Source organism: Labrus bergylta, chromosome 22 (assembly GCF_963930695.1).
Source record: "Labrus bergylta chromosome 22, fLabBer1.1, whole genome shotgun sequence".
NCBI classification, from domain to species: Eukaryota; Metazoa; Chordata; class Actinopteri; order Labriformes; family Labridae; genus Labrus; species Labrus bergylta.
Window position 1 is genome coordinate 4,723,362 of NC_089216.1, and position 15,826 is coordinate 4,739,187.

Sequence of the window (15,826 nt, forward strand, 5' to 3'; positions counted from 1 at the left end):
ACAAGAGTAGTGAAGAGAAAGCTTTAATGTGATCTGTTGTTCTCTCTCTCTCTCTCTCTCTCTCACAGAGGATGGAGATCATGGGTGGAGGGATGGTGCTGTGAAGAGGATATTTACAGAGCTTTATACTGTACAGCTGTTTAACTGTTTTCCACAAGAGGTTCAAACTTTAAGCCAAGTTTATGCAACACGCAGGAGGTTTGAAAACACTTCTCCCTGCTCTGCCTCGCGTCTTTGTGACGACCCCGTTCTTTTTCTTTTAATGAAAGTCCATCATCACGCTGCCTGCTGCTGGACTTCTGTCTCTCCCTCAGTAACAGAATGATCTATGAGCTACGAGGATACGCTGAAACACTTTGCTGTGGAGTAAACATCAATAAAACTGAACTTTAATCTCTTGTATCTCCTACTAATGTAGGTCAGAGTTTATTCATCTATAGAAATAATTAGCTCGTAGTAGTAGATTAGTGTCCTCTTTTAGATTCAGCATGCTAAGCAGCGACCTTTAACCCCCTCCCCCCTGTTATATGTTTAGGTCTGTTTAATTTATACTGATTCTGTGTCTGAAGATGTTCTATCTAATAAATCTCCTAAATGGCTTCAATTCAAACGTCTTAAATTGTGTTTAATGAAAAAAAGAAGCTGGCTGAGTCAAGAGTTGTGTTTCTTGGACGAGCTCTGCTGGGAAGTTTCAATCGAAAACGTTTTTTATTGCAGAGAACATTTACATTACGAGGGGTTCGATGGTGTTTTGGTGCGAAACAGTGATCAGTGAAGTCGAGCAAACGTAGTAAGAGTCCGTTAAAACAGACAGGGAACTCAAACAGAAGAAGGTTTCACTTCTAAGTTCCCTTTAAGATGTTTAACAGCGAATTAAACATCTTAATTGTGATCCTACAGATCACCTGAGCAGTCTAGAAAATACATTTTATTTGTGTTTGTTGAAGAAGTTATTCCTACCTTTTGTGTTGTAACATTTTAATTAAAAAAGAAAAAGTGATTATGTTTATAGCTCTGCTTTTCCCCACACTGATCAATCAGAATCAGAATCGGGGTTTATTGTCAAAGACATTTACACATACAAGGAATTTGCAATGTAGGAGCTGCTCTGACATATTGTACAGTCATCAAAAAACGAGGATTATATTTACAAATTGTACCTGCTTATTACGTTAATCCACATCTTTTCCTCTAATTTAACGCTATCTCATGGTATTTTTCAAATATCTTTCTTGAATTTTCATCATATAAACACAAAATACATAAAAAAAGAAGAAGAAAACATAGAAAACACCAGGGCTGGGCAGTAATATTCCACATTGCCACAAATGGTACAGAAATGTGCCGAACAAGTAAGACAAACAAGTCTCTGTGGCAGTGACAGTAACACCTGATAAACGCTATCTCATGGTAAATGGACTTGAGCTTGTGTAGAGGTCAATTCGCTCTCAGGTGTTCTTTTGACTTTCTCCTTGCCTTCTTCTCTTCTCTCTCTGTGGGTGTGTGTGTGTTTGTTGTCAGTGAAAACAGCTACACCCAGATGCAGAACAAAAGCAGGCGGGGCGGAGGGAAAAGCTCGTTCAGCCCTTTGAAAAAGTCATCGAAGAAAATATGTGATTGTTTACTTTAAGAAAAGAAAAAAAAAAAAAAAAGAAAGGTGAGCGTGTTCCCGGAAGTTTCATTTTAGGACAAAACTTGCGTACAAAACTGTCATTCATGTGTCCTTAGCCTCCTAAAGGCCTGCAGTCAGGACTATGGAATGAAGTCACAACACACCTGGAAACATGTCCTTATTTCAAATATTACACTGAATATTATGAAGCATATTTACAAAGGCATTTTGACACTCTTCTGTGATCAATAAAAAAACAAAAGACTGAAGAAAAAAAGCAAAATATCAACTCCTAAGATTGTACAAAGGCCCAAAATACAGAATTTATTAATAACCTGTGACATAAACACAACACAATATCAACAATATGAAATAAACAACACATAAAACAATCACTAACTGGACTGTCAACTCAACATAAAAAAGAAATATGAGTATCAATACAGCAACAATGCTTAAACACATGATAGAAATTCCAAATTATGAGTCATGTGTCTTAAAGCCTTTATTTGAGTCGACAGAAGTTTGCTATGTTTTTTTTATTTTTTTTAAAATATTTATTTAATTATTTTAAATATTTATCTTTTTCTGTTGAGAATGGGCTTTCATACATGATTAGTACTTTCACCCCCCAGTTTCTGGAGAAATAGCTGGTTTTCAGGGACCGGTTCGACTTGCCTGACCCGGCCCCGCCCCCCGAGTGACGATGCAGCCGAACCACGAAGGAGGAGGAGGAGGGGGGGGCGGGGCCTAACATGTACAGTCTATGGGGCGGGACAGGTAAAGAAGAGAAAGAGTACAAGAGTGTTTTGATGTGTTCAACGTGTGTCGTCGCCATGTGAAGGATGGAAACGAGCGAAGTTTGTGTTGTTTTTTAACGAGCTGTCGTCGCGTTAGTGTCCGCGTTTATCCGGCAGGGGAACTCAACCATTTTGTTTTTAAATAAGTTAATTTTCCGTGTTTTTTTTTTTTTTTTTTTTTTTTTTTCTAAACTGCGCAAGGCACGGGTTTTTTTTTTTGTTTTTTTTCCAAGAAGTGGTTCACGTTCAACACGTCACCAACTCTCCTTACCTTACTTTTTTTTAAAACTTTTATAACTCTTCACTTCAACACTAAAAAAGGACTTATTTCCCCCCCACACATTTTAAGGGCTATTTTACAGGAAAACTTCGCCTGTCAGGATTCGATCCGTCGCCATGGAGAAGCTCGACGGTCACTACGCAACGAACGAGTTTCGTCATCCGTTCTACCACGAAGTGAAGATGACCCCGGCGCAGAAGATCAGGGTAACGTCGCCGCGTTTAAACTGTGCCTGCAAAAACAATGGGCGCTTAATTCAACACAAGTTCGTGTGGGGAAGAAAAACAAACAGCCAGGGGCGATTCTAGGGTCTGTAGGGGCCCTGGGCAAAAAAAAAAAAAAATCCACCTGGGGCCCCTCCAGCCAGCTTTCATTGTTATGAACGCTTTATTACTCTTTTTTTTTTTTTTGCAGGGGTTTGCGTAGGGGCGAACCCGAACCCTAAAGGCGGATAATTCCTCTTAATTTCCCTTAATTTACACATTTTGGGTTTCACAGCAATAATGCCAGCGACGCTCAGCAGGGCGTTGAGAGTGAGTGCTGTCCGATGGGGCCCCCTTAGGGAGGTTTCCTGCTGCCATTGCAAAGTTTGCACAATTTGAGGCAGTGCTGTGGTTTTTAAAGTTTGTCAGCCTGCCTTGCCGAATGACAAGCAGCGCCTCTAGTAACAGCAGACCGACAGGCTGTATTGGGCTGAAGTCTAACTCCTAATGGCTAAAATAGATAAATAGATAAATAGATAGTTTATGGATCCTGAGGGAAATTCAAAGCATCCAGCTGCAGGTTACAGAGACGTGCATGACATGAAACATTTGTTACAAATTAAACCACAAAATCTTCCCCCTAACTAACCACCAGAATGTTGATCAGGAAGTAACTCACACCTGTCAAACTTTCTTTGGGTGGCGTCAATTCACAACATATGTTATCTCAAGACACTTTACAGCAGAGCAGGTAAAAGACCGGACATGAGCGCAGCCGTAAGCAACATTAAGATAACACTGCTGTCACGTTAAAAGGATTTGATTCACTTTAAACACCAGCTTACCTGTGTGGTTATAAGTCTATTGCACAGTTTAAGTTTGATTCATCTAGGGGTATTCTTCAGGTTAATATGTCTGTATGGGAGGGGGGGCGTTGGTTTAGTGGTTTAATTTGTAACAAATGTTTCATGTCATGTACGTCTTTGTAACCTGCTACTGGATGCTTTGAATTTCCCTCGGGATCAATAAAGTATCTATCTATCTATCTATCTATCTATCTATTTATCTATCTATCTATCTATCTATCTATCTATCTATCTATCTATCTATCTATCTATCTATCTATCTATCTGTCTATCTATTTATCTATCTATCTATCTATTTATCTATCTATCTATCTATCTATCTATCTATCTATCTATCTATCTGTCTATCTATCTATCTATCTATCTATCTATCTATCTATCTATCTACATGTTTTTCATATTTTCCAATAACATCCCATAAAGGAACAAAGAGTCATTCACCGAGCTTAAGCAAAACACCTGTCGTAAAAAAAACAAAGAAAGTGTGAGGCAAGGCATGGCAGGGCATGACACATCATAACAACATGCCACACAGTTGGGTAACTCTTTGTATGCCACTTATTGTAAGTAGGGTTGGGCATCATAGCTGAAAATAGTGTCATGATGATGAGAGTATTCCATATGGCTAATGTAGCCGATACACAAATTGAAGATGTGAAACAAGTGAACCCAGAGGTGAACAGTGTTCACTACATCTATAACACAAGTGTTGAGAATCTGCAAAGCCTGACTAATCGCTTTGCTACACGACATCATAAGTCAGAAAATATGTCAAACTTTAGCATGGTTAAAGTATTTTGTCTTTGATAAGTTAAAATAGACGAGAGTCCAGTTTGAGATTTTCAAGGTCAGCCATGTTGACTGTGTTGTGAAGTGTTTACTCCTAAAATCTTTAGTTCGATTTCACTTTTTACTGACCGCCAGAGGATAACACTGGATAATCCCTGTCTTTTGCACGCGCAGGTCGAGTATTTAATATCAACAAAGCTTAAATAGCCCGTGTCGTCACGTCTCGCGTCCCTACAGAACCACACAGAACTCTGCCGTTCATCCAGAATTCATAGAACTGTACTTACATAGGTAACTCTTGATTACTTTACAAATGTCAGCTGTTAAATGTTTCTTAAAGATAGGACTACAAGTTATTATTTTACCACATCATTTAGGAGAAACATCCATTCTGTAAGCACTAACCCCTCCACCCCCACCCCCCAGTGTTTAAATGGTCCCTCACCTACACGAAAACAACCAGACTTCAAAATATGGTAACAAGAATATGTGTGCACAAAAAGTGTTTATAAACCGCTTTGTAAAGGTGTAACAACGGAGGGACAACCAATCAATAAAAATATCCTTAATCCTAAATTATTTTGGGAATTGATCGATTAGTTAAGATCCGTTTTTAAAGTCAAATTATTTGATGAAGTGTGATTATTGGATATCTCCTTTACTGTGTTGTGTTACTGGTGTTCCACAGGGCATCGTCTTGGGCACCATCCTCTTCCCTCTTCGCCTCATCCTAGCCGCCGTCCTGTTCCTCCTCATGTGGCCCGTAGCCCGGCTGCGTGTCGCCGGCCTGTCCGAGGAGGAGCGCTCTCGTCCCATAAAGGGCTGGCGCCGCTGGTTCTTCCACTCGATCATCCTGTCTCTAAGCCGAGCCGTCTTCCTCTGCCTGGGCTTCCCCTGGGTCAAAGTGAAAGGGCGCCGGGCGGACCTGAAGGAGGCGCCGGTGCTGGTGGTGGCCCCGCACAGCACCTTCCTGGACATGCTGGTGCTGTGTCCCACCCAGCTGGCCACGGTGGTGTCACGGTCGGAGAACACCAGCCTGCCGGTCATAGGAGGTGAGGAATAGGAGGAAATGCAGCCAAAAGCAGAGTGCTGATATCTCCAGCCTGGCAGGGTCATTTTCAGAAAGCACTGATGAATCCATGTTTTTAGAGGATTTATTTTTTATATCTCAGGTGGGAAACAATTTGTTACAACATAGAGTATTGTGATCATGGGTTGGACTCAGGTTCTCCTCAGCTGACAACCCAGAGTAATGTTGGGAGAAATAAGTAGGGACAATAAAAGCCCGATTTAGCACTTCTGTCTCTGCTCTCTTGGTTCTGGATCAGATTTTTCTTCTTGTGTGACCGTTTTTTATTTCTTGTGTTTGTTGTAGCGCTGCTGGGGTTCAACCAGTCGGTGATTGTGAGCAGAAACGACCCCGAGTCGAGGAAAAAGGCGGTGGCCGAGCTCTCGGACAGGCTGACCTCTGATGGCTACTGGCCTCAGGTGAGAAGTTTAATGATCGGTCACTAAAGAGAACCTGCTGCACCTTGTTTATAAAGAGAACCTGCTGCTCCTTGTTTAGAAAGAGAACCTGCTGCACCTTGTTTAGAAAGAGAACCTGCTGCACCTTGTTTATAAAGAGAACCTGCTGCACCTTGTTTATAAAGAGAACCTGCTGCACCTTGTTTATAAAGAGAACCTGCTGCACCTTGTTTATAAAGAGAACCTGCTGCACCTCGTTTATAAAGAGAACCTGCTGCACCTTGTTTAGAAAGAGAACCTGCTGCACCTTGTTTATAAAGAGAACCTGCTGCACCTTGTTTATAAAGAGAACCTGCTGCACCTTGTTTATAAAGAGAACCTGCTGCACCTTGTTTATAAAGAGAACCTGCTGCACCTCGTTTATAAAGAGAACCTGCTGCACCTTGTTTAGAAAGAGAACCTGCTGCACCTTGTTTATAAAGAGAACCTGCTGCTCCTTGTTTAGAAAGAGAACCTGCTGCACCTTGTTTATAAAGAGAACCTGCTGCACCTTGTTTATAAAGAGAACCTGCTGCACCTCGTTTATAAAGAGAACCTGCTGCTCCTTGTTTAGAAAGAGAACCTGCTGCACCTTGTTTAGAAAGAGAACCTGCTGCTCCTTGTTTATAAAGAGAACCTGCTGCACCTCGTTTATAAAGAGAACCTGCTGCACCTTGTTTACAAAGAGAACCTACTGCACCTTGTTTATAAAGAGAACCTGCTGCACCTTGTTTATAAAGAGAACCTGCTGCACCTTGTTTATAAAGAGAACCTGCTGCACCTTGTTTATAAAGAGAACCTGCTGCACCTTGTTTATAAAGAGAACCTGCTGCACCTCGTTTATAAAGAGAACCTGCTGCACCTTGTTTAGAAAGAGAACCTGCTGCACCTTGTTTATAAAGAGAACCTGCTGCTCCTTGTTTAGAAAGAGAACCTGCTGCACCTTGTTTATAAAGAGAACCTGCTGCACCTTGTTTATAAAGAGAACCTGCTGCACCTCGTTTATAAAGAGAACCTGCTGCACCTTGTTTATAAAGAGAACCTGCTGCACCTCGTTTATAAAGAGAACCTGCTGCACCTTGTTTAGAAAGAGAACCTGCTGCTCCTTGTTTATAAAGAGAACCTGCTGCACCTTGTTTATAAAGAGAACCTGCTGCACCTTGTTTAGAAAGAGAACCTGCTGCACCTCGTTTATAAAGAGAACCTGCTGCACCTTGTTTAGAAAGAGAACCTGCTGCACCTTGTTTATAAAGAGAACCTGCTGCACCTCGTTTATAAAGAGAACCTGCTGCACCTTGTTTAGAAAGAGAACCTGCTGCTCCTTGTTTATAAAGAGAACCTGCTGCACCTCGTTTATAAAGAGAACCTGCTGCTCCTTGTTTATAAAGAGAACCTGCTGCACCTCGTTTATAAAGAGAACCTGCTGCACCTCGTTTATAAAGAGAACCTGCTGCTCCTTGTTTATAAAGAGAACCTGCTGCTCCTTGTTTATAAAGAGCACCTGCTGCACCTTGTTTAGAAAGAGCACCTGCTGCACCTTGTTTATAAAGAGAACCTGCTGCTCCTTGTTTATAAAGAGAACCTGCTGCACCTTGTTTAGAAAGAGAACCTGCTGCACCTTGTTTATAAAGAGAACCTGCTGCACCTTGTTTATAAAGAGAACCTGCTGCACCTTGTTTAGAAAGAGAACCTGCTGCACCTTGTTTATAAAGAGAACCTGCTGCACCTTGTTTATAAAGAGAACCTGCTGCACCTCGTTTATAAAGAGAACCTGCTGCTCCTTGTTTAGAAAGAGAACCTGCTGCTCCTTGCATTTATATCAGTGATAAGACAAATGCATGATCTGCTTCGATCTTGGTTGTAGTCTTGTTTACAGAACTCACAATTTCCTCCAAACAGTCAAATCATGGGTTTGCTAAATTTTAAGACGATGCTCAATCCAGTTCTCCCTGCAGCTGTTTGAACTCTGACGACCCTCGGCCACATGAACTGTTGACCAGTTAATTTGTTTAAAACCAAAAGTCCTGACACTGAACAGGCAGACGCTGCATCCCATGGAGTGCACTCCAACTCCAAACAGAGACGCATATTCTGCATGCTCAGCATACATCCGCAAAACAATGCAAACAAACCTGACAAAAACCGACATACTTAGACGAAGACTTAGAACACTTTACTTATCCCTGAGGGGAAAACATCTCAGGGGTTGACTTTCAGTGTCATTAGCCCTCTAGGCTTATGTTTAGTTATATTTCTGGCCGATTTTTGCCTTAATTAGAGACGACAGCTGAAGAAAGATAAGAAATGTTTAGAGAAGAGAGTAGGGGATGACATGCAGCAAAGGGCCGAGGCTAGATTGGAACACACGGCTGCAGCGACGAGGACTATAACCTCTGTACATGGTGCACGCATCATAACCTAGACTATCTGATACCCCTGGATGAATGGCTTTAAAAACTCACCGACCCCCACCGTTGTCACCTCTGACCCTGGAACATATCTTTAGATTCAGGAAATAAAAGTTAATGATTTACCCTCGAGATGTGGATAATAAACAGATCTGATGCTAAAGTAAGACATTAAGTGAGTTATTAGGCGGCTGGTCGGTGACGCTGAGTTAGGCTGAGTCAGCAGATTTCTATTGATTAAGTTAAACCTACAATACCTGAGCAGAACTTCCTTATCTTTCATACTCTCGTCTCCATGTGTTGGTATTAATCGGCAGATCTCTGAATGATTTGCTGAGTCGTCTCTCCGCTCTGTCGCTCTCCCTCAAAACGCTCTCAGTGATTTATCTTTAAAGGTTGTTTGTTCTCCCCCGCCCGGCTTTTGGCCTGTAACCTTTGCTTTAAAGACATTCAGCCACAATCAGCATTAAGAGTGTACGAACCGGGTGACAGCACTGAAACTGTCTGCAGCAGCTGCCTTCTCAACTATGACACACACACACACACACATGCTTATATAACATTAATGCAGTAATTTAACGAGATGATCTCACAGGAATCACTGACAAACCAGCAGCATCACAGGCAAATGATGTGACATAATGCGAGTCTGTTTTAAAAAAAAAAGTTAAGCAGTATTTTAACTGACCCCGAGCGGGCTACTGGAACGTACAATCAGAGAGTCTGGACCACCAGGACAGTCTACTGGCCCACCCTGTGTGGCATCTTTTAAGTGGAAAATGCTACTTTGGGAGTCGGGCCTGATTTAGGATATCCAAAAGAAATGTGCTGTCAACGTAACCCGTAGCAAAATGAAAATATGGACTGAGGGATTTGGAATGAATGTGTGTGTGTGAATGTGTTCAAGAAGGATTAACAGAAGGTAAGGAGTAGTTTATTGACTGTCTGTATCAAACTACAGACGCCACTCGGGTCTAAAGACACAGCACACACTTGTTTCTTTGTTTCACATCATAAATTAATTTTTTTTTTTAAAACCTTTAAAGTCCTTAACGTGTGTGAGTTCACCTGCAGGAGATTCACTCGCTCATCTCTGCGGTGCTTTAATGAACCATTTCTTTAAACACTTCATAAACGTGACCTGCAGGAGATGCATCCTCATCCTCAGCGCCCTGTCTTCATGTCTTTTCTCTTAATTCTTTGTCAGATGCTGATTTTTCCTGAAGGAACCACGACTAACGGCAGAGCCCTCATCAAATTCAAACCCGGTGAGTAGGACAGCTGATCTGGTCTCAGCACTTACCACACATGATCACCGTCTGTGTGCAGAAGTTAAAAATGGTCGGTATGAGAAGAAAAAAGGCGTAGCAGCTGAATGTTGTTTTTTTTTATTTTTTCTGTCCAGGATGATTAACTTCTCCTCTCTAACATCGGCTCTGTCTCTCTTCTTCTTTTTTTTTTTTTTCTCCTCCGGCTGTCGTCAGGTGCCTTCCTCGTCGGAGTCCCGGTCCAACCTGTTCTGTTACGTTACCCCAACAAGCTGGTGAGTGAAGTCTGCTTGACCTGCGGGGGTTTTGTTGAAATGACAAAATGTAACGCTTTGAGCTGCAGTCAGTCCTGTTTGAGAGGAAAAGTGAGTCACCACATAGCTGAGAGGTTTTTTTTAACCAGAGGACAGGACTCGACTGAACCAGTTTCAAAGTCTCAGGGAAGAAAAACTTATAAGTTAACGCTCGTGTTGTAGAGTCCAAATCGGACTTTTTGAAGGTCTTTGACTTGTGTCGGAACCAGCAGGAAGTTTTTCTCCGCCTTGTCTCCGTCTCAGACTGGGCGGACTCCGGGTTTTTAAATCAAGACCGGTCAAGACCACCACTGATTGGCTATTTATCCTCATTACTGTGATTTGAAGGAAAACGCCTCTTTCACAATTCGTTCATAAATTGATTTGTATCCCCCGGTTACGTCTTCGACCTCCCCGGTGTTAATGTGAAAGTCACACGCCCGCTGCACACACCGTAAGGATTTTTCAGTGGTAGTTCAGGGTCTTGGTCTTGACTCTGCCTCGCTCCCTAAATGTCTCGGTCTCGGGGGCTCTGTGGTCTCGGGTCTGTCTTGGTCTCACTTAGTGCGGTCTCGACTACAACACTTACTTAATGCTGCATCCAATCGGTTGAAATCCCTACAAACATGACAGTTCGATGCAAACTATTTAACTCGAGCAAAAGTCAACCTCTCCTCTCTTCAAATATTGAGCTACCTGCATGGCTAGCAGCAAGTCGCATAGCTTTACATTACACACACACACACACACACACACACACACACACACACACACACACACACACACACACACACACACACACGGTACAGCAGCCGCTTTATTCTGTTTCTGCAGCTCATTCAGACACAGTTTAAACTTGTCTGTGTGTGTGTGTGTGTGTGTGTGTGTGTGTGTGTGTGTGTGTGTGTGTGTGTGTGTGTGTGTGTGTGTGTGTGTGTGTGTGTGTGTGTGTGTGTGTGTGTGTGTGTGTGTGTGTGTGTGTGTGTGTGTGTGTGTGTGTGTGTGTGTGTGTGTGTGTCTATCAGCCTGTAGCTGTGTTTATGGACGTGCTGTAATGTTTGTTCAGGCCCCCCGTGTGTTTACACACTGCTTCCTGTCGGGTGTGTAAGAGTGAAAGTGAGCAGAATGACATACATTACTCTCAGTGAGTCACCAGGATGAAGTTTAACTCTGTTTTCACTGTTTGATTCCATTTCTTTACGACTCTTCCTCAGGATACCGTACGCTGGACACACAAAGGAACAGCCTGGTGAGTTCAACTTAAAGAGACACTCCCCCGTTTTCAAAGACAGATCCGAGCATTTCTCCACCTTTGAACCTTAAGAGACGGTCTTACGTGGCAGAGGTGTAAATGTGCACTCTTCATTAAAGTCGTTTTTAAACGGATCAACAAACTGGTCCCTGAACCTCTCGCCAGATGTGTTCAGGGCAACAGACGCTGTGTCAGAAATCACTTCCTGTTCACCATACAGTGACCTCGACATTTTCTGTAGTGGTGTCCGAATTCTGTGTGAGCATAATCATCACCCATTGTAGTCCACTCAATGTATCCCACAATGCATTGTGATAAGAAGTGTTCAACCGATGGTCACTATCCGAGCAATATATACCATCATGCATTGCGGTTTAAAGCTTTGTAGGAGCGGGGAGAGGAGCAACTAACCTGAACACAGAAACACAAGGAGTTCATATTAGGAGCGTTTTTACTGGAATCTAAGTTCTGTTTAAATGAAGAGTGAAACATTGTCAACATTAGTAACGGTAATTTAACGTTTCTTTTTATATCGTCTTCGATCAGCTGTGCAGACTGAGCTGAGGCCGTTGTAGACGATGGAGTCAGAGAACGCTCTACTGGACACAAACGATTTGATGACATCATTTCTAAATTACCCGCAGCACCTTTTTTTTCTACGTCCATGTTCTGGCATAAATCAGAAATGTCTGCTTAGCCCAGGGATGGGCAACTTTGGTCACAGCAAGGGCCACGTTCAGTTAATTCTCACTGCTGCCAGAGGGCCAAAAAAAAAAGATTACAGTCGATTATGTCTCAAATTTAACTCGACACATACCAGTGATCAAATATTATAATGAACATATTTCTGGTTTTCATGATTTCATGGCAGATTTTCTCATATTTTCTTCATGTTTTTTAATTAACTGATATGTAAAAATTGACCTGAGGGCCACGTTGAGGGTTGATGGGGGCCGCATGTGTCCCCTGGGCCACCAGTTGCCCACCCCTGGCTTAACCCATTTTACCCTTTAATATCATCTAATGCCTCTTTTAACATACACAGTATCTTATTAGTATATGAATCTGAACAGATCAGGCAGTAAGCGACCTGCTTCTCCTTTCAGCCAAGTTAAATATGAACAACTTAAAAAAAAAAAAACTACATTTAGCTGCTAATTCAAAAAACACATAATAATAACTGGATTAGCATTAGCGTTAGCTGCAGCCCAAGCAGCCAGCACACACTGTTCTTGGGGTAGATTTTCTACGATGACACACATTGACTGTGTTCAGGTGTTTACATGTGATGTCATTTTTGTTTCCATTAGGTACGAGGCTCTGTGGCACACGACTTCTCAGTTCTACACCAACATGACCATCGAGGTAAGACGACTAGGAGGAGAGGTTCACCTCCAGAATCAACTCCTAATGACTCCTCGCTGACATTATCACCCTGTCCTAAACGTGTGTTGTTGTTGTGCCGCAGTTTCTGCCCGTTTACACGCCGTCCGAGGAGGAGAAGAGCGACCCCGGCCTGTACGCTGACAACGTTCAGAAACTCATGGCCAAGTGAGTAGCAGGATTCAAAGCTGTTTTTATGACCGTGTATCAGGTAGTCAGGGAAGTTTTATTGTCTGTGTGCACAAGGTGACTATAAATGATGAGTCATGTTAGATAGAGGGGGGGGGGGGGGATTCTATAACTGTAGATGTAGAAGCTTTATGAAGTGTCATATGTTTGTTATAATTCTCTCTTCTGATGTTTCTTCAGGGCTCTGGGAATCCCAGCTACACAGTATTTGATGGATTACGGCGTTCCCGTCAGTAAACTGGGCGGTCTCTCTCTCCCTCTGGACTCGCCCGCTAGGGACACTCTCTCGCTGCTGCACGAGCACGGGTAAGCGACCATCTGACTTACTTTCGCTTTCGCTCGGCGGTCATTTAAAGTTCGAGACGGGAGCACACTGGTTGTACTAAACCGCCCCAGAATGCATTGCAGCTCTCAGTCTAAAGGACGGCGGAGCTCTCAAGCCAGCCAACCAATCGACATGCAAATAAAAGTAACCGTGCTGTTATATGTTTAATATCTTATCTTAGGATGTTAAAATAACTAGGTATCTGTATTTCAGACACAGCCTCTGTTTCACATATTTCTTCTTCTCTTCTCACCGTCTTTGTCTCTGTCTCAGTCTGGGAGCACAGGAAGTGGAGGCGGCGCTGGAGAGAATGATTGACAGGTGTCAGGCAGGAGCTGAGGGGTCAGTGGTCAGCACAGAGGAGCTCTCCTCTATCCTCGGGCTGACGGACAAACAGACAGCTGTCGACATCTGGCGTTTCTACTCCAAGGTAGAAGCAGTTTCAAAATGTATTCTAACACTATGACTAAAAGTTTAATCACATGAAATCATTTGTGTTTTTTTTTTTCTGTTTTCAGGAGAAAAGTGTGAACCTCAGATGGATCTATTTTAGCATTTCTGCTCTGTCAGGATTCATGAGCTTCAAGTCGCTGCTTCATAAAGCTTCTACTGTAAGTCCTGAATGTTCTAAGAACAATCATAATAAGCTCCAGTGTTTTTGTTTTTCTGTTTTTAAGTTCCTGTTCTTTTGTTTTTGCAGCTGTTTGACAGAGAGGGCAGAGGCAGCCTGAGTGCAGAGGAGCTGTCAGACCTCATGGGGGCACTGCTGGGTCATACTCAGCACCACACAGCTGAGCTTTACACTCAAGCCTCCCATGATGGCCAACTTACTGAAGGTGGGTGTCTCCAAGGAAAGCAACTTACTGTTTTTATCAGTGGGAGCTCAGATGACGGGACGATATGAGAGCAAATAGTTTGGTTACAGTAAGATGGAAAAGTGATGTTAGAGCTTTTCTCATTCTTCTTCTTCGTTTGATTTAAAATAACTGAATCGTCACATTTCTACAGATACATTATCCTAATTTCATACTCAATGCTTTCTATGTTATCTTCAAATTGTTTGTTTTCTTGTGAAGTTGAAGGGCTGTAGTCTCCATAGAGATCACTTTGTCTACTAAAGAGTCCCTGACTGGGACGCTGGTGGCGGCCCGGGTTTGATTACGACCTGTGGCTCCTTTCCTGCATGTCAAAGACTCCCTGACTAAAAGCTCATTCAGTGCTGTAAAAAAGGAGTTAGACATTAAGACAAACCTTAAGTATAAAGACACTAATTCTGTCCACCTTGTTTCTACAGAACACCTGCTACAAGCATTAACAACCCACCCGACCTATCAGAGATTGGTGAACGAGTACTTGCTGCCTGTGGAGGCGGGCTCTCAGCCGGTCAATGAGAAGGCTGTGAACAACAATGAAAAAATGCACAACAGCAATGGATCTGTTGACTACAAGAAAAAGTTTGAATGAGCATTTTTTTTTATCACATGTCCACTTCAGTTTGTGATTTACTTTGGAGCGCAGCGGGACGAAGTGAAGCAGAATAACCATGGACGAAGAAAAGACGAAGAATAGTTTTTATAAGTGTGTGTGTGTGTGTGTGTGTGTGTCTGGATGTAATCTTAAATCTGTGCCTGTAACTTTTTATTCCTAAAAAAAACCATAAGGAAACCGAGAAGAGATCTAAAATCCGGTTCCTGTTTATATTTGATGGCTTGTTCATGTTTACCAACTTGTCTTAATTACCCTCCAGAAAAACCTGATCCAGATGCTGTAACGGGACATTCTAACTGTTTTATACCATTGAAGCCATGAACTGTGTTATTTATATTAATGCCTCTTATGTGTGTATAGTGAATGTTTTTACAACGGGACAACGGTCTGTGCAAAAAAAAGAAATGTAACACTCTGTAAATCAAGAAGTTTATTTTATTTAATTGAAACATATTTTCAATATTTAACAATTCATTAAACTGTGAATTATTTTAAGGAGGTTCTGCTGTGTCGTTCGTCTCCACACATCTGCACACTCAAAGTGTCTTTGTGCTCCTTGGATGTCTCTTTTGTTCTCTTGGCTTTTGTTCACATTAATTATCAATCTTCCTCCCACTTCTCAGCCTTTTTCCTCTTTCTGTCTTTCCTTTCTTACAGCAAGATGTGCCCACCTCATCTTTGTCTTCAGATCCCTCGCTGGCAGTTGAGTCTTGCACTCCGCCGCCGTCCAAGTTTGCCTCATTTCTGCTCCTCCACCTTCCTCTTTTCAGTGGACTCAATCCAACAATTCCCCTCTGATGTCCCCCGCTCTCCTTCTCTTTGGAAGCCCTTCTTTTTGTCGGACTCAACTGTCCAAGACTTAGGCATCCAGCATCTCTTCCTGTGTTCAGCCGTTCATCACCATCCACTGTCTGGTCTTGACTCATTTCAGGGTTTGATTGGTAATGTGCCATCTTGGGTGCCTTGTTGTCTTGAGTCCTTTTTGACACGTTCAACTTGGCAGTCCCCGATCTCATACTGTAAAAGTCCCAAGTTTCGATTCCCGTCACATCACCTCCACTTGATGTGACTGTTTTGTCTGAACTTTGAATGGGGCTTAAACGTGGGTTATTCTCGCAGGTGATCACCAAAGACAACACATTAATCTTGTTGGATTGTCCATCT

The 15,826-nt window shown here is 42.4% G+C and overlaps 2 protein-coding genes across 2 annotated transcripts in view; both read left to right on the forward strand.

The window, feature by feature from the left end:
- Window positions 1-604, forward strand: part of emc4 (ER membrane protein complex subunit 4) — a 4,364-nt gene extending 3,760 nt beyond the window's left edge. The window contains exon 6 of the mRNA XM_020649364.3: window positions 69-604. Within this exon, the coding sequence (XP_020505020.2) occupies window positions 69-104 (36 nt within the window). The 3' untranslated portion in view covers window positions 105-604. The remainder of the gene's footprint in view (window positions 1-68) is intronic.
- A 1,782-nt stretch (window positions 605-2,386) lies between these two features.
- lpcat4 (lysophosphatidylcholine acyltransferase 4) lies at window positions 2,387-15,157 on the forward strand. The gene is made up of 13 exons (XM_065950526.1): window positions 2,387-2,898; window positions 5,239-5,602; window positions 5,926-6,038; window positions 9,672-9,732; window positions 9,949-10,007; window positions 11,240-11,274; window positions 12,588-12,642; window positions 12,746-12,828; window positions 13,030-13,155; window positions 13,448-13,604; window positions 13,693-13,785; window positions 13,875-14,010; window positions 14,469-15,157. The coding sequence occupies exons 1-13, from the start codon at window positions 2,809-2,811 to the stop codon at window positions 14,636-14,638; spliced, it is 1,542 nt and encodes a 513-aa protein (XP_065806598.1). The 5' UTR covers window positions 2,387-2,808; the 3' UTR covers window positions 14,639-15,157.
- The last annotated feature ends 669 nt before the right edge of the window (window positions 15,158-15,826 follow it).